At 43.2% G+C, this 19,472-nt stretch overlaps 2 protein-coding genes across 2 annotated transcripts in view; one reads left to right on the top strand and one right to left on the bottom strand.

Moving 5' to 3' along the window:
- LOC5667309 (ankyrin repeat domain-containing protein SOWAHB) overlaps window positions 1-19,472 on the top strand; it is a 54,687-nt gene that overhangs the window by 7,947 nt on the left and 27,268 nt on the right. Inside the window, exons 3-4 of the mRNA XM_061651861.1 lie at window positions 7,108-7,140; window positions 7,231-7,335. Coding sequence (XP_061507845.1) covers window positions 7,108-7,140; window positions 7,231-7,335 — 138 coding nt within the window. The remainder of the gene's footprint in view (window positions 1-7,107; window positions 7,141-7,230; window positions 7,336-19,472) is intronic.
- LOC1275834 (uncharacterized) lies at window positions 9,676-15,741 on the bottom strand. Its single transcript, XM_315115.5, has 4 exons — window positions 11,096-15,741; window positions 10,495-10,742; window positions 9,965-10,382; window positions 9,676-9,887 (listed from the first exon to the last, which is right to left on the bottom strand). The coding sequence occupies exons 1-4, from the start codon at window positions 11,172-11,174 to the stop codon at window positions 9,817-9,819; spliced, it is 816 nt and encodes a 271-aa protein (XP_315115.4). The 5' UTR covers window positions 11,175-15,741; the 3' UTR covers window positions 9,676-9,816.

The following is a 19,472-nucleotide window of genomic DNA, read 5'->3' as shown; positions in this document are numbered from 1 at the left end:
AGATTTTCCCGTGGATTTTATTCGACCCCGGACCCGGATAATAGCAGCAAGACACTTGGGCCGCGCTTGATTCGTGACATGGTTCCCATCCGGATGGGTGATGCGAGTGAAGGATGCGACACATGACTTTCGGGATCATGCCGGCCCACCCGGTAAGCTGCAATGGCGGTGGCCATTTAAGGTCCCGGGGCCATGGTCTCATTTTCTTCGTTTGATGAAAAATTATCCACTTTGGATTTGTTTTTCCCAACACCACCGACGTCCCTTCCATCGCGCTGCTGTCAGGGAGCGCGATCCATGTTGGAGATCTATTTAAAAACTACAAATATTTGTCTTTCGTGTGCGTTACAATATCCATCAAATCTCAACGCGAAAGGCATTTGCTTTGTGTGTGAGTATGTGACCATTAGAGCGTCATGTTTTGCTATTGTAGCTTTTTCAAAACAAAGCCATTTCAGTGCCATTCAAGGAATCTAGGGCATATGATTGAAGTGTTGTGAGGTTGTGATAAAACTTAAAATTATATTTAAATAATAATTTAAAAAATCCATCGAGCAAGAATTTGCATGAAATTAAATATCATCATTAGTTGTGAAACATTTGTGAGAGTTGCTGTTTTGACTTAACATAATTATACATAAAGTTTGTTCAAAATAGTTTTTCTTAATCGCATAAAATGTCTTTACAAACAGCTCCAGGAATCAAACGAACAAATCAGCTTGTCGCAAAATGTGGAGACGAATTTTTAAAGCCATACACATTGCTCTCCCTATCTGGTATGTAGCTCTATTTGTTTGTCGCTTGGTCCGTTAACTCCCGATAGTGCTGCCTGACTCCGCAGGGAGAACAATAGCATGCCGCACACAAATCGGCTTACTATCTGATGTTTTCGTTATGAACGACGATTATAAAATGTTGCACAAACACACAGGATGCAGGTTTCCTCCAACTACACGACACTTGACAAACGGAATCCTCTCCCTCGTGCCAAAATAAACCGCCTCCAGTGCTGGCTCCTTCCTGTTGCAAAAGAGGTTATTTTAGGACATCCTTGCTACAGTGACAATATTAACGCTGCTTTCCCTGCTGCATGTGCCGGTGTCTCCAGACGACGCTAGATGACGTTGCCAGGCAGGAAAAGTGCGGCAGCCTGGAAGGAAAGAAACGATCCTACACGATCTTGTGAGTGTGTGTTTGGGAGGGTTGAAGGTATGTTTGCAGCAAATAAGTTTAATACCGTCAACTATATATGCAAATTGCACCGAGCACATACAGCACTGCAACAGTCGGCTCGAGTGTAGAAGGACGAGGTGGCATGGAAAGGGAGCAGTTTTTGCCATAGTACAAGCTACTAGCGTGTGGACTAGAGTTGCGTGGAAAAACTAGCTATAAGTAGCGTAATGGGACAAGGCCCATTTGGGAATGGGAAAACCGACGAACGTTTTCTCGTGGTAAGCTGACAAAGGAGAGTTGTACAACTTTAGACTCTAGTGTCTGTGGTTGAATGTGAGCACATCAAGGGGTATGGTTGAAGTGGATTGAGGCAACAAAAGCACACGAACTCCTCCTGTTCACCCTAGTCGCTCCGCTGGCTGACGTGTGCTCGTGTGCCTTGGAGACATTGAAACCGGAAACAAGCCAAAAGTGGCACGGACTCCACACGCTCCGGCGAACGGAAATGGTTGAAATAACTGAACCCTGCCCTGATACATGATGATTCAATTCAAGCGAACCGTCCCTGATTGAGCCCTCAATTCACGCACGCACCGCATTCAGCGTCTGTGAGCGAATCCTTGCGGGTAAACTATTGTGCAAAAGTTCAAGTGTCTATTATCGACTGCTGGTGAAGCGGTACAACCACACGGCAAACATTCTGCAGCGCGTGGCGCACTATCTGGAGGGGTATCGGCTTTCGACAGGGCGAGTCAAAAATGGCTGGGAATTAAGTCAAACTGCTAGGACTGCTACTGTTGTAGTTTTTGTGGTGCAAATATCGGAGGCACCGAGTCATCGCACTCGAGATGCACTACACGGTTTTTGGATGCACTTAATTATGCTGTTTATTATCATCATGATTTTAAATAAAATGCAAAACATTCCGGCAAGCGCATGAGTGTTGCGTTGGCGATGAAGTTTGGCCGACTTGCCGCGAATAACGAACGTAAAGAGCCACTTGAGAGATGGGTCTTCTTCCATCCCTAGCAGTCAACCGAAAAACAAGGATATTTCGGTAATATTTTGTGCCCTCTCCAGCTGGCATCGCGAGTGCCGCACGAGTGGTGGATAATGAGCTTACCATTTACACGACTGGCTGGCGGGAAATATTTACACAGTAGGGATGAGCTCATTTTCCCATACCTGTCGGAGTCGTGGTTTCACAAAAATTGGAATAAATTAATTGATAGAGGAAAACATGTTGGCACACTTATTGCCAGCGGTCATCTAGAAGCTTGGGATAAGCTGGCAACCCGGAAGTGCACACTTGAATATTGCCTCGAGGGAAGTGTGATGATATGGGAAGTGGGTGATTGTTCAAGCGCACCAGGACCTTGCGCCTCCAATTAGAGACTGTGGAAGTGTATTGTGTGGTTTGTGCGGTAATAAAGAGCACACAACGGGATCATTTAACCAGGGAGTACTTTAAGGGTTTGTTTAACAAATAGATAACCGAAAGGGAAATTGTAACCATTTTGTGATGGTCTTCTACATCTATATTCAATCTACGTTGTAATACATTCGGCACATACAATTTATGATGGGTGGGTTTTTAGTGGGTTTTTTTTGTAGTATGCAATTATTTTAAACAAAACGTTGCATACATAAGGAAATGATTGGTAATTGATAGCACACCTAACAAATATCTAGAATCATTAAATAGCCAATGCTCCGCAGTATTGAGCATCTTTTAAAGCTAGTTTTATCTTCCATTCAGGTAACAACATGCCTTATGCAGAAGTCACAGTTTCTGCACATAAACACATAAAAAGAAAGGGTTCAAGTTTATATTTCTCTTTTTAAAAAAGTGCTTTAGAGCGGCAACCATTATTGCGCAGAAATGTTTAGCGGTTAATTAACCACAATCAGTTAAAGATCATTTAACTCATCCTCCGCGGGCTCCGGCTTCATGGATTGTTGAACCGTGCGATTACGCCGGTGTGCGTGTTTGCCTTTGTAATTGTAGTTTGGCTTGTGAAAATCTGGTGTCAAGCAGCCGGGGATCCGGGAAGTTTTGCCAGGAGCCCATCAAACGAGACCATTTGCCTTCGCAGTGCACTCGGCGGTGCGGTTCTCGGTGTGCGTTTTACCGCCCCGCTCGAGCTCGCTCGTTTGAGAGGGTTTTGGATGTTTGTACTGCGGCTGCCGGGGTACGCAGTTGCGACGAAAAGGCCCCCAGGAGGGTTTACGAGGCCGAGCCCGAGCCCGTTCGATTGGTCTGTGCACATCGTTATGCACACACAAACGCGCCCGGGCACACAAACGATGCTAACTGCAGTTAATTTATATTCCGCGAAAATTAATTTTCGTTTCCACGCGGACGCCATAATTTAAATGCAATGTGTGTAATTAGTAGGCCATGTTTTTATTCACGCATGTTGGGTAAAATTTACATTTTTTGCACATGTAGGATAATTTATAGATAGATGAGTGTTGCCAGTACGACCAGGGTGTGGGCCATCTATGTCTCCAGACACATACTCACACATATTTGCAGACGTTAGAACGCAGGGGAGGGGGCAGGGAAGAAGGATCGCCTAGCATTGCGCGCATTCCCCTATTTGGAGAAGTTTTAGAAATGGAGTATTTGATTTGAATCTTATCGTGTGTTTCGAGATGTGTGCCTAGTGGAAGGGCTAGGGAGGCTGAAATGAAGTAGATAACTCTTGGTAATTGTTAACGATTGCCAAAGTTTACCAAACGTTTTACAACTAGTGTTGCGATGATCCGAACTCACAATTTTACTCCGAAAGCCGGTAAATGAATGAGTCCGAAGACAATTAACGAGTTTTCTTCGATTTGCATAGATTATGTAAATTTAAGGTGGCCCGGGAGGCGGCGGAAGGTAGGCACGATGGAAGGATGTGTATTAAATTTGACAGATAGTGTAGCGTACACTGTTGAGGGTGCCGCACTACCCGGCTCAATATCCGATGTATGCAAATTAACCCTCTTTGACTTAATCAACGCACTTCTTCGTACGGATTGAAAGTCCGATACACGCACTCATTCCACGGTGCTGGAAGTGCACAACTGTGGAAGTTCGACGGAACCATGATGCGTCGACGAGCACCACTGCAGAGGGATAGCTTGTTATAAAGCAACAAAAGAAACTAGCCAAATAAACACAGGACAAACACGATAGCGATATGTGTTGCCCTCCCTGATTGGAAGCCGATCTCGCGCAGAAGAGGGATGATCCGGGTTTGCCGGGAACCGGGCATCGGCACAATCTCCATCCTACCTGGTCCGAGCACGCGGATAGGTAGCAGAGCGGTTGATTATCCAGCCGAAATATATTCATCCACCATCTCCCTGGAGTGGCTGGAGTGTAGGACTGTTGTGTAGCAAAGGGAAGCAAACACAGTAAAGGCCTAGTGTTTTTCAGTGCCTAACGGATGATGGCTGTTGTGGAAAATTGCCCGGCAATGGCTACCCTTGCCAACGTGCAGTGGTACATGGTACGGGATGAATGGATAGGGCGGTGGAGGATGTTTCACTTTTCCAAAAACATAGTACATTTTGATGAAATATTTGCCAGAATATAGCTACAAAAGGTGCAAGAAACTGAGGCTGGGCTTTAGATCATCATAGATTACATCTCATCGTAGAATACTGACGGTTGGTTATTTCTGGCTTCTGTTGTGTACATACTGGGTCATTAAAAGGATCGAAGGTATGGATTGTTTTGAAAGAAAATGTTGCCTAATGTTTGCTCTAGTAAGTGGGTAACTGTACTGTCAATTCCACAAAATGTTATAATGATTGGAAACTGTAAATATTTATATAAATAGATTGATAAATTTCCTTTTCCATTGGTATTAAATGATAAATTGCTTCTTTTCTTACTCGTTTTATTGCATTGTAAGCATTAACTTAATAATGAGTTGTGATAAACAGTAAACTGCAAAAATCAGAACCAAGCGAACATTGCTCAAATTCTGCAAATGTTGGCTACTTTTCATCAGTATCGTCGTACCGTCGAATGTGGCATACCTTAAAAAGCACTCAGTGTTTAACCCCTGTGCTGCTGCAAGGAAACGGTGGTGGTGTATGCCAACGGTGATGATGGTGATGATGATGGTAACGGAACTGTAGTCATTCACCCGAACATGCTCTTCATTAGTCCCCGCGGTCATATTGCCACCACACGACGGGGTTCGATGAAGAACGGTCGTCCACCATGGCAGTAGTGCTGGGACGATCTCGGTAAGAATGCGAAGTGGGAGGCGGGTCTGGGGTGCAGGTGGTGCTCAACCATGCTGCGCCTGTCATGAAAAGGAATTACATTGTGGATACCTTTGTCTAATGAACTGGCGTACACTTTCCACACCTTCACCTGCAACATTTCGGTAACATTCGTCTTGGTTGGTACACTACGCAGCGCAGGATCGTCATCTGAAGGTGGAGATACACCTAGGACGGCCCACTAGCGCTAGCTGCCTGCTGCTGCTGCTGCTGCTCCTACAGATGATGAGGATGGAAAGCGCTGCGCATGCCATATACGCCGTACAGCACATCAAACGGATGGACGGTGATGACGAGTCCGTCAGGTGTACCGGGAAAGAACTGAGCAAGACAACATCGACATTCCCTTTTTGTATGCACGAGTACAATATGGTATTGTGAAATGAAGCGTGTTTGCTGGGGTGAACTGTAGTAGGCAGCCGTCGAGTGTCCTTCCATGGCCGAAAACTTTTACTATGACTGTAATGAACGATATTTGGAAGTTTCCAATATATACATCGTTGTACCGGTACAAAGTTAAACACGGCCATACGGTGAACATGGTTCCATCAATAGGAACGTATTTTTCGACGATGGTGGTAACGGTGTGCCACTCTTTCGGTTGGAAAGAGCAATGTCATTTTCCGTCGTGATGATAGTTGCTGTTTACTAGGTGTACCGTTTTGCAACAGCTACATGTTGTTCCTTAGAATTACGTTTCAAACATAAAGTAGGATGTGTTCATTTGGTCAGCAAAGTTTGACTAGTGCATTTTTTTTGTTTTTTTTTTACATGTTAGCTTTTTTATTAAAAAAAAAGTTATGCTGTGCATATAACTGAGAAGTTAGTATAACTATAATTAAATATCTAGTACACAATTGTATGCATTTATGAACAACTCTGTTCAAGTCAATTGTTGAATGTAAAAATGGAATATCAATTGTTGAATGTACACCTCCTGTTTCTGTAAAATGACATAAAACAGAAATATACAAAACACCCATAAACCAGTGAACAAGCAAACAAACAATCAAACTGACCAATATCTTAATGATTTTACATGTGCTACGGTCAACCTACCCGGATGATGAGATGACCGTGTTGACGACTGCGCCGGTGATAATTTGAAGCGATGTGCTGATTTCCTTAGCCCCGAAGCTGCATCGCGGATCGAGCGCGTTGTAGAGAGCGAGCTAATAATATTCAACTTTTTATGGTTATTGCTGCCATTTCGTGTAAACGCACCGGAGAGGGAGCAAAAAAAAAACGGTGATATAAAAACCAAAACCCTAGCCGCGCATGTTTAAACCCTGGAACCTTCTGCAATTGATTTACAATTTGTCGACGTATGCAAATGAAACGATACTTTTGCGAGCCAGTGCGAGATGTGAACACATAACGTTTTGCATTGCTTTGCATTTGGTAGAAATGAGAGTTTCTTTTTTTCTTTTTTGTTACGGGTTTGTTTTGTCGAACTTATCTCAACAGTTTTGTTGAATGGTTGTTGTATATGTTTACTGCAGCAAATCTGTTGCGCGAAGTTTGTTTTGATTTATGTATGATAATTTCCACTTGCCAAGAATATGCACGTGTTTACTCAACTTGTTCATGACGAGTGTGTGTGGTACTGATCTTTTATTTTTATTTTTATTTTTTGATTTACAGAATGCCGAGGAAACACTCAATACCGAAAACTTGGTAAGTGGGGAGGAAACCAATGTGCATGGTGCTCACATAAACACGCTAACCGACGCGTTTTCGATATGTGTGTTGTTTTACCTTAAATAGATGCAGCATCCAAATGCCAAGGAATGGTTAATAGCTGCAGCAAAATCTGACTATCAGCTGCTGGCGAAACTGTCCACCGAGCATCCCAATCTGGTTAAACTGCAGGTAAGTGCAGACACGATCCTAGGCAATAAAACACGCCCGCCCAGCTACCCTGTTTAGGTCGATACCAATCAATTTCAATTGTCCATTTGCCGTGATACAAAAGAAGGGTATATTTGGTGCGTGCGTCTGTACGGGGTTTGTCATTCGCCGCGATACGCTTCGATTCGATGCGACGGACGAGGGAGTGCATTAAAACGGTACCGCGTTTACCGACCTGCATGAATGAATCAACCGTGCACCGTGTTCAATTTAAATTTGTCACAAGCATTTTAATTTATCGAATGGAAATGATATAGTATATCTGCTAGTGAAGCAATTAGCGCGTAGGTGAATGAGGTAATTGTTTCATGGTAAACAGGACTGAGATTGAAGAATACAGCAGCGTGTTTAATTAATCATTATTCCAAAAGTTTTTAGATTTATAATGCAATTTTAATGCCGTAATGTTCAAATAAGTATCTCTTTAATGTGATAAATTGTACCTTTTTTGTAGTACTTGCAGTACTTATAGTACTTCATGTAGTATGTACTACAGCATTAGTAGCAAACTTAGTCACAAAACATGGTAAAAATGATGATATGCTCTAATGTTTAATCTGTTTGCGGTTCGTAAAAATCATTCACGCATTACTGCATACCGCGAAGCCATCTCATTCGCATCCTTTTCTCATGCATGTATGTCACCACTGTTGACATAAATGAACTCTTCTGGTTCAATCGACCGCTCTTGACGCAAAGTGATCAATCCGTTGACAGAACAATGAAAGGTGCATCGCATGGACGGATATTTATGGAGATCGCACATAATAATTCTGACAATTCTTTAACCCATAGAATTATGTATCCGTACAAGATAAAATAGAGATCATTCTGTCAAAAGAATTTGTAATAGAAAATATGGAATAACTTTAATATTTTAAATATTTTGGAAATTATTCTACCCTGAATTATTCTATCGAAATTTTAATCTGATAATCTGTTACAAATACATGCTAATACACAACATCAACCTTTCGCTTTTTCCATGTGTAAGTCATCGTTTACGTGTTCATGAATAGTGCTCCTTAGAGAACCCCATTTTGATGAGCTCGGTTGACGTTAACTCCTTTCTCTCGCCGCACGTCGTCAATGTCACACAAATTGGGCCGTAAATATCTTCTACCGCATTTCGAAAAACCGCCCAAAAGTAAAACAAAAACAAAATCATGTGAATTTCATTCCCGGCCTTTCTTTCCGATTGGTTTGTCACTCAAATACGGTAGGACGGGACAAGCTGCCGAGAGAGATAGTTAACAGCTCGGTCGGAGCTGTTTAGCTAAGGCCGCGACCAAATGATTCCCATGCCGTATCCGAATCGTAAATTAACCGTGCGTGTCTCACGTCCTCGACGGTAGCGCTGCTGTGCCTCATTTCTCGGCTATAATGCCGTTCTTTCGAGCGCGTCTTCAATATGGGCCGCTAAAGAAGTGCCTGATCGTTGTTGAGTGACGTCTGTAACGATAGGTCCGTGAAATAATGCAACCCCACACACGGCCGTGCCAGGCAGCCTGTGGACACTTCCGTAATTTAGGAACTCTTGCCAGCCAACGGCTACTGGCCCTCAAGCAAGACTCCTCACTTGTAGTGTCATGATGGCAATGAAAACCATTTAGAACTGTTGCGGTGTTGCTATAGCATTCCACCGTTGCTGTTGTAGAAAGTGTGAGTGGAAAGTGCATGCGACAAACTGAATAAAACACTCTAATTTAGAACGAGAAAGAGAAAAGCAAATTTATCATTCGTTTACAACGATCTGCCGTAACGATCGCACCGGATTATGGGCGGGTTGGAAGTATACATATCTCCTCCGCGTGAAGAAATGTTTCTTGAGGGGACATATTTTTAAAACAAACATCAGTGATGCATTATTAGCGCCTCCACCCTCACGACCAAAGGATTCGGTGTACCGTCGTCACACGACGGTGCGAGTGAATGAGTTATGGGAAAAAGGGCGCTGCATGATGAGAGGCTGAATTGTAATGATGAATAATTTTAGTGTGGAAGGTGAATCCGAAGATTACCCCTTTTGAAAACAAACTCTACCACTTTGACGTGTGCCCTCCTGGGGAAGATTCGGTGGATAATTAATGCATTCTTAGGCAAATTATTAGTACGAACATAAAAGTGTTCTTGTCGCGTTGGGCTTCTGAGTTTTGAAGGATGACAGCTTGGCTTGAAGCAAAACGTAGGAGCTATTGTGAAATTAGTACGTACATGGCGGATACATTCGGCGTCTATTTGCGCTTCCTGTGCCATCGTAATTCTGGAAACAGGAAGAGGGAGGTAGAACAACTTCGAGACTGAGCTATTTCGACGCGATTGTTTTTAATGTACAGAAACATAACTACTAGGTAAGTATTTAAAGGATCACTTTTCGTTCTGCTCCCGTGGAGACTCATCGAGAGCAAAGGATGCAAACGGTGATGATTGATGCCGTTGGTGTCACTTGCTAGAAATTTGACGGCATCGAACTGTGGCCGATTCTACGGCTCCGCTGACAGCGTGTCGGAAGGCTGGTGATAATATGAAACGTTTTTTACACATTAGGACACAATCATTACAAAATGGTTCTTTCAGCAGTGCTTGTTACCGTTCTGCTCCAGATGGGATAGACCGGCAGCCGTCGAGCCGGCCGGACTCGTTACGTCGTCCTTCAGCTGTCCCGGGTGGCGTCCAGTCTCGCGCACCAGCTTGCCAGATCCGAGCACCGTCTGTGATGCCAACCGGTAGGCCAAATCTCTCGGCAATCCCATGCGTACCGCACCGTCAGCTAATGCCTCAATCATTACAAACACGTACGCTGGTCCGCTGCCCGATAGTGCCGTGATGGGATCCATCATAGCTTCCGACACCTCCTCGCAGGTTCCCACGGCCTGGAAAAGGGCCTGCGTTACCTTGCAATCGTCATCTGTGGCGGCCGATCCGCGAACGTACACGGAAGCACCGGCTCGTACCAGAGCAGGCGTGTTTGGCATCACGCGGATCACGCGCGCCTTCGACTCCAGCGACTAATGTAGAACGCAAAAGTAAGCAAAACAGAGCATGCATGTTATCAGCGATCGGTTCGATTGATTTTTCGGTGGCTTATCATGCAGTCATGCAAAAGGAAAATAATCACACATTTTCTAGCTCCCGCAAAGTAACGCCCATCGCGATCGATATGAATAGTTTACCAGCGCTAGCGGGACGGACGGCTTCCAGCACGCTCGAGACGACTGTGGGTTTGACGGAGATGAAGATGATCTCGGAACCGCTCACCACCGGCAGGTTCTCGACGTATGTCTTGGCTCCAAATGCTTTGAACGCCTCTATGTTGGCGTGGTCAGAGGGATGGAAACTAGCCGTCATGCTTTCGCCTCGTGTCAATCCTGAAAAGCACAATATTTGCAAGTCGTAGGTAATTGCTGTTGGTATGTAACTACGATGATAATGAAAAGATGCAGGTATTTCGAAACAAGGCATCACAACGGTACCAACACGTCACAACATCATAGATACGAATCACATTTCACACCGATAAATCATCCAAATCTTATCACTGATTTATGGATTGAAATCTTTCGTCTGTTGTTGTTTGCAGAAACCTTTTATTTACATATGATAATGAAACAATACGCGTGATGCCCGGGTCTTATCATTAACTGCGTTGTAGATGATGGCACATACACCTCACTTAACAACAAATCTGAAATATAATTCACAAAGTTGATATATAGCTCACCAGCAGAAATAAAACCATTAGCCATAGCTTGAGCCATCTTTCCTCCACCAAGAAACCCTAATTTTAATAATTTACTCATTTCTGTACACTGCGCTGCGGAAATAAATTTGCTGTGCTCTAGCGGAACTCACTCTACAAACTAGCGTTAGTTTTGTAGACATCAACAACACTCCCGGCCAGAGAGTGGCCATGATGATAGTGCTGTTGAAATCAATGTTACGAAACGAGGCCGATTTCCGATTGCCAATGCTTGCTGATAAGCCGTCTGCATCTTTGAACTGATATGATGCTGTCCGGTCAATGCAGGTCCACAGGCCTCCGAGAATCTTATCAACGCCGTACCGGTTAAACCAGCAGGCTTCAGACCCACGGAGCGTCTTGCTACCGGCAGCAGCAACAACAGTGAGTGAAACCATTAGCATCTGCCACACACCACCTCGGTGTTTGGTGTGAAACTTTTGTGCCAAGCGTGTGCGTGTGAATTTAAGGCACCCTGGAGCAATTAAGCGAAATGGCATGGTGGGTGTGCTGGTACCGGAATCCGTCCAAGATCGTAAAGTATCTTCCACCGCAACACGATGCTGCCCCGGCCTGCCGCCTAATAGGTGCGCGGTACTATGCAAAAGGGTAACAGCTGGAGTTGGCGCACTTAAGGGGATTTACACCCACATTTTGTTTAATTTAGTTTATATTATACCGCACGAACTTAATTTAAGTGTAAACGCACGCATATGCTGCTGTGACATGTTTTTAAATGAAACATAAATAAAGCTACCCCTTCGCGATTGTGCAGCGTTAACTGGTTACATCTATGAAGACATTAAATCTCGGCACTCCTGGGATCTTGGTGCGAACTGTGTGGCAGCACGTAAATAATGTTTCGACTCGGTTTGGTTGCAAATGAAACCATATCACGAGAGCATCATGAATGGGCATTGATTAAAGTATTCGGTTTTGCTTAATCAACACGCATGCTAAAGCGCTGAAAAAAGCTAAGATTTTTGTTTGTAACTTTTGTACAAACTCATACCAATTTACATGTGTTCCCAAGTGCACGGACATTCTGAAGGATCACAACACTCTATCGCATTTCTGAAAACGACCTCTCGTAACTCGATCATCTTCATAACGCCCCTTTTTGTGTTAAAATGTGATACGCGTTTGCGGCGCTTGTCATTGTCAGCAGGATCATCATTACCAGGCGTAATCTTTAGCCGTTCGAACTTTGTGCGCAGAACACTAGACGGAGGCATCTGTTTACAAACATGTTGCACAATCCCTGCAGCCAAAACCGTATAATGCTTATGCCGCTAAATGCATTACCGATACGGACCACTTAAGCTTGAAGATCCGTCCTCATCGCTCATTCCTGGAACGCTGTCATTATGCCCAGCATTCGTCCTTTACTGGAAGCTAGAGAACATTATGTACAGCGAAATGGTGTAGGCTGAACGTGTCGGTGCACTTGAACTGTGCGAGTGCCTCATGCGAGGGTTAACTAGCACTTGAGAGGTTCTTATTTATGGGAAAAGATGGAACAAGCGTGTCTCATGTAATTGAAGATATTTTTCTTGGAACCTGACGATACTGTTGTTCCAATTTAGGGATCGATCCGTAGAGGTCATTCAAAGATAGTTGCATGCTAATTAGAATTCTGCGCCAGAATGTGCAGCCAGAAACAATTGTATTGAATTATTAGTAAAGACTTTTTCACTGCTGTATCAATCAATTGGAAGCTATACAATGAATATCAACGAATTAGACTATGCATCATTTATCATTGTGTTAGGTATTATCTTCCTAAGATCTAGGTTTCTAAGGTCTTCTAGATTAACACACGCAGAAATCAAATCGATTATTATTACTTACAAGTTGTACTTATGTTATTTAGGTACTAGCTAACATTTGTAAGTTATTGAAATGTATGCTTGAAATTGAAACCCCTTGAAATATAACACTCTAGTTAGAAAGGAAAAAAGCTATTCAATAACTTCCAACACTCGCTGTCTAGTGTTGCATTAACATCCTTAAGGCGCCCGTATCCTAAAATGCGTCATATGACACAGTTGGAGGCTCAACAGAACGGAAAGAAAAATCCAAGAAAACCTACCGAGCAAGTGGTGTGTTACTTCACATCTTCCACTTCAGTGAAGTGTAAGGTTCAACAGGCAAAACCAAGAAGTGTCTCAGCTCTAAAACCTTTCCACCGCATTTCGGTGTGTCCACCACTTGAGAGGTATGAAAAATGGACCACAGCCTCTCAGCCCGTCCTGTTTGCACTTCTCGTCCCTTGCAAAGCGTTGGAACCCGCAGCGCTCTATGGAAAAGAAATGAAATAACTGTTGGAAGTGTTGCACTGCTTGCCTAAGCAAAGAACAAATCCGTGACAGGGTCGTCGTGTAGCATCCCCACACTCCTATTTATCCGTTGGCACCGATTCCATGTCGTACGCAGAGGCTCGCGTAGGCTCACGGCTTCTTCCGAGGCGCCGAAATTGTATTTGAAATACATACCTTAGCGGTGGCAATGCCTGCCACTGCCACGGCAACTGTACGGAAAGAGTGCATCATCTATAAAGCATAACATTAGCATACGAAAGGAATGTCATGTTAATATGGTTATTTCTCGGTATTTATAATATACGAGTGGCGCTTATTAAAATTTTCCTTCGCAGAAACTGCACCATTCGGGCATTGGAAGACGGGCAGCCTACCTAGTGTGCCGCGTGTCTGTCGCGTTGTGTCATTCGTCCTCGCCCGAGCCCTGATTGTATTCCGCCTTACGGGCGTATTGGGCGGAGGGACTGTGGTATGTGGAAACAGCACATTTTTAATATCCACGTACCTACACGTTAGGTCATATGTTTTGCCGTATCACTTGTACAACAAATAGACGTTGTCGTCGAGTTCACTTGACTTGGAAGAAGTTTGTGCAAAAAAGATATATACATGTGTGTAGGACAGAACAAGTAAAGAGGCTTTGTTGTGCTATGCTGCTATGGCTTCCAACGATGCCCCCCGCGGCAACATGATCCCGTGAAGTAGACGTCAGCTAACACAATGTGCTTACGATCATTAAGCTGGCGCGTTTATTCGTACGAAGTGCTGGCGCTTATGATGAGTACATTAAAATTCATATTCATCTTTTACCAGCTTCTTTCCGAATTGCTTTCTTTCCTCCCAAACCCCACGGCTGTGTAAAAGTCGATGCAGTTCGTCCATGCGATTGGCCCAGTAACGTCAGAGTTGTCTGGCAAACGACTGAGCGTCGTCGTTGGGCTGTAGCTGTAGAAGCGGGAGATTAAAGCAGGGAGAGGGTTGCAGGCACGCAGTAATGTCCGTACATAAATGTTTATTACGAGCTGTGTTTAATATTATCAAAAATTATTAAATGCCTACAGCATGGTTTAATGTTCTCTTTCATTCAGCATAAGCCACGGTGGTACGGGACGGATTTGAAGTCCCTTCTCGGAAGTCCCGTTTGGTAAACATCTCGTAGTGTTCATTAAGGGGACAGATTTTTCCATTTTGTTAAACGGGTGTAAGGGAAGCAGGGCATGTTCCTTACCGAGCAGTTTAATGTTTTCTGCAAAGTGATAAAAGTAAAATTTGGCCACGTATGGTATATTTTTAAATTTATTCCTGTCAGTGAAACGCATTTTCTTTGGTTTATTTTTTTACGTTGCAACATTCAAACATTCATGAGCATAATTAAAATAATTGGTTTGTTCATAAATATCATAAAGATAACAAACATATTGAGATAATTGGTATGAGATGTTGGATGATGTGCCCAATGTTCTAATTGATATTAAGTAACTAAAACAATCAGCAAAAATGCAGTTCATGATTCATCAATTTTGTTATGCCATATAAAATTTGCAATCAAACTTCGTTGTCATACATATGTTGGATTTATTTTATTTATTGAATAAGAAGTCGTTAATTTAATATCCAAGTGCAGATTTCTAAAAACATCATCACAGAATGTATTTGAGTTTACGTAAATTTAGAGTTATTTTCGTTCGTACTTTTTCTTTTTTTTTTGGTCCATTTTCAATGAAAGTTCTTGTACGTGTTGAGCAATTTATATCTGTAAGCACTTTTCTATACAAATAAATTGGTCACCTTCAGCATCCGGTTTTAGCAGAAGAAAAATTAAAAACATGGGCTTTGTAGCCGCGCTACCTCGGCTACAGCAAGCGACCAATCGCTGCTATCGTTCTAGTGAAAGTACCGGCAAAATATCCCGGGGACAGTTCTATAAAAAGAGCACTATGTGACGTTGTGTTCGGGTGGCTTGGCACAATCGAGAAACATTGTACGACAGAAATTGGTATCGGAAGCAGTAGGTAATGAATTAGTTTTTCGGCCACGCCGTAAACATGTTAATAGATATTAGGGTGTCAGACGTGTGACAGCTTCCTACCAATCTTGTGGAAAAGTCATTTTTCTCCACCATCAAATACGACGGAGGCGGCGGTTGTGGCGGCGGACCTAACGGCAGAGTTCTCTTTCTTTAAGTAACCGCCGAGGTTTTGCCTTGCGCCGAACTAGTCGACAGTTTTCAGGGAGGTGCAGACTGCTGCAATGAACAAAAGATTTCGGCTTAAATGGCCTTCTTTGTGGCCTTTCCATGGGCCATGCCCCAACATCGATCGATCGATTGCATGCATCTTACCGTCTCCTACGCTACCACCGTATGGCTTCGAATTCATTTCAGTCAAGCCAACATAAATTGTTCGCCTCATAAGACCTCAGGGTGTTTGCTCCACAGTTGGCAATTGGTTGAAAGTTGCGTAGGAAAAACCTGGAAACCAGGGCCAGAAAGTCATATAAAGGAGAAGAATAAATCAAACCAGTTCAACCGCCGAGGACATGTAGCATTTGGATGACATTTTTTTCAGCCGGCGGCGTCAACTGGCACGGAACGAAATTTGCCGAGCGCTTGACAAGATTGGCCAGAGGTTTGATGGAAAAGTTGGCGTAAGATTATCCTTTCCGCCCGCCGTTCTTTTTTCTTCGAACGTGGAGGTTAAACGACACTAACGACGTCGAGCTATGTGACCTGGCGTCAAAGGTGGTCCCGGTTTGGAGCCAGCCACAATGCAGCGTTACCGCTCAGTGGTCGGTGGCCGGGTAGGCGAACAGAACGCGAAATGCGCAAGCATAGAAAATGACGACATCACATAAAGGAAGCCGTTGATGTTGATTGCTTGGCGCCATCTGCTGCACTTTAAACACGCTTCTTCTACCTCCAAACAATGGAGGTCCGACAGTCCATCAAGCCGTCGTCATGCGCGCAACAATGATTAAGATGACACTGGACATAATTGGGCAAAGGTATGGAGCAATGGAAAGCAACAAAAATACCAAAGAAACCCGAGAACAATCACGATGACTTTGTTACTTTTGGTTGGGGGAAGACATTTCAAATGGAAAACATTATTGAAGGAATTATATTTAAAATGTTTTGTCTTCAAGAGATCTCGAAGATTTGTCTTCAATCTCTTTCGAGAATTTTTGTTTTGTTTGTTCCCTTGAAAATATTCATTTCGATTAAAAATACAAACCAGCAAATCATCCAAAACCATTTCTTCTAAATAACAAAAATACAAACCAAACCAAACTCATAGAACCAAATCCATGTAACAATTTTCGTAATTAAGCTAGGTGTATATAGTAGCTTGGCATAATCAGCTTCATAAAAGACAATGTACATATTACAAAACTCGAGTGGTGTACTCTCAAGGTATTTTGATATTAAATAACGCAATAGCCTCTCCACCCGGGACCAAAAAGTAGTTGTTTTAATCTGAATTTGTGTGCTGATGCAACACTTGTAATTTCTTAATTATAATATAGACGTCTTGCAATTATGCGAGACATCCTTTGCAACAAGTCATACGAAGTATTTATCGAATATTTTGTTAAAATATGCTTTAGAAATCATCGCCAGTAAACAAAATCACTCAATAGTGAATATTTATGTTTTTGTTTAAGCAGTTCGACCGCATTCAACCAAATAAAATTTGACAATAATTGTGAAACGATCTTTTATCGTCAAAAAATGGTAAAAAGATGGTTACAAACTCCCTTTGGAAAGAATTTCTAAAGGGCAGTATGGTACAATGCGGCGTAAAACGCTTTACACATAAAATTTTGCATTGATAATCTCAATCCCCGCTGCATTAGTTTGGGTGGATGGTTGTGCAATTTCGATTGCCTGCCAATTGGCGGTATGCATCGTCCCTTGCACTGCACGCAACTGCTGGAAAAGAATGAATGGAGATGTGGTTTTAGGATCGCGGAAGATCCATAGTGCAAGCGAGAAGGTTGCCTCACCACAAACGGCACGCTGCCTACTGTGCGCGCTGTGCCAAAGTCTGTTCACTGCAGTCCGTCCACACATCGCTCGGTGTTGCATGCTTCTGCAGTTCGACCAGCCATGGTACTGGTCGCATGTTGAACGCCCCATGTTTACGGAAACAGTCATTGATAAATTAATAAATTTCCTGATTCGGTTGCGGTCGGTGTTGGTGGAAAAGTTTATGGTCGGTCGCTGGGCATCGTTCGGTTTCCGAAATGGGAATCCACCACGCCGAGGTTGGCTTTGCTGGTGAGTCTTTGCGTATAAGGCCGAAAGGACTCTACTGTTTTTCCGCGCACCGTGGAGCTGGTATATGGTTGCTTCCCTTCCAACCGCCTGGTCTGAAACGATTACCGAAAATTTCAAATTGAAAAAGATCGCATCGAATTAAAAGGTTGGTCGTACTCGTAATCGAAGTAAATTGCGGATAATAAATTTAAATGCTGCTGTATTGGCCGAACAAACCGGAACTGTTCGAAGGACCGTGCGCGTAAGCGCTTTGCACTGCAATAAGCCGCAGAGTGAGCTTCGCCAAACAATGCAAAATGCAGGTCTTCATTGCTGCAGCCGAGTGATCGATGATTATTGCAATGGCAACCGAGCGCTCGTGCAGGTATGTGTGAATTTCGACTGCAAACCGTACGACCGTCGAACTGCCCGTAGAACGCTCCGAGGTTATACCCTGCACGGTGCTAAGGGCTACTGAAACGTCTGTTAATGATTTAATGTGATGCTTCATTGCTGTTGTGCAATAGGAATGCAACGAATAGCGCGGCATGCAAATGATGTGATTTTAGTGCATTTTTTGTTTTACATTTTTCTTGTAAAATTACTTCGCACATAGCTATTTGCAGTAAACTGATTGGCATGTCAGTGTATTTATTGCACATTTTATCAAAAGTGTAAACTATTATACACTGAACATGAAAAAAGATCAACCTCTGACCGACCTCAAGTATCCTGTCACGCGAACTCACTACCCACTAGTTAATGAGGGATTGAAAGAAAAATAAATAGACAGACAGAAATTAGAACAGATGAGACAAAGCCGGCCGAAGATATACTGCCTCGGGAGAGGCTTCTAGTCTGCTGCGAAGAACACCCGAGCCGAAATGATTTATGCGATGTTTGAAGTAAAATATAGCGCTCGCATCTCTGTTTGGATGTTAGGCAGTTCTTTTTTCACAATTTCTTCTCTCTCTCTCTCTCTCTCTCTCTCTCTCTCTCTCTCTCTCTTTAGTCGCGAACGTTTTCCTTCACGTATGGTAGTGATGCTATCTTTTTCACTGATTCTTTTCTTGGCAGGGCATATACGCCGTCTATGCATCGAACCGTTCTTGTTGGTTTGTTTGCATACACATTTTCCCTACACAGCCCTACTGTTTTAGCCTCTCCCATTGTGGAGCCTATTATTCATAGTTACGTTGTTTTTTTTTCATTCCTGATGTTTTCCTACACTTAACGCACCTCCTTTTCGTTTCTGATGTGAAGCCAACTGTCTGTTAGGGCTGCCGTTTGGTTGGCGTGCTTGAACATTTTTCTCAAATTTTATGGCAGTGATTGTATTCCACTTTTCCATCATGCTCTATCTGAACCTAGGCTTTACGTATGTTAGGTCAGTCAAGTGCACCCGCTCGAGAATAGAACCGGCAATGCCATCTCATGCACAGGATTGATAGGGAAACCCGGGACAAAAATCAAGACCTCCACGGCCAAGAACTTAGAAAAGAACTGAGATGTTTGACACGGCACTAAATGAGGATTGCCGTGGCGTTGGTGGTCCAACAATGTGAATGATATGTTTGTGAGAAGCCAAGAGTTGGTTTATTAGATAAATTGAGCATTATTTATTGCTGGTACAACGTCTTCGGGGCGCTACCATATCTACAGATTGAGTTTCACTCGAACTAATTCGCTTATATATGGTTTAAAGCTGACGCAGAATAGAGAAATGGGTTGTCATTCAGCTATTGCTACTAGTTTTGATGCTACTGCAGATGAAAGAAGA

This window comes from Anopheles gambiae, chromosome 2 (assembly GCF_943734735.2).
Source record: "Anopheles gambiae chromosome 2, idAnoGambNW_F1_1, whole genome shotgun sequence".
Classification (NCBI taxonomy): Eukaryota; Metazoa; Arthropoda; class Insecta; order Diptera; family Culicidae; genus Anopheles; species Anopheles gambiae.
Note: the sequence above shows the minus strand (reverse complement) of the source record. Positions and strands in the feature narration are given on the sequence as shown.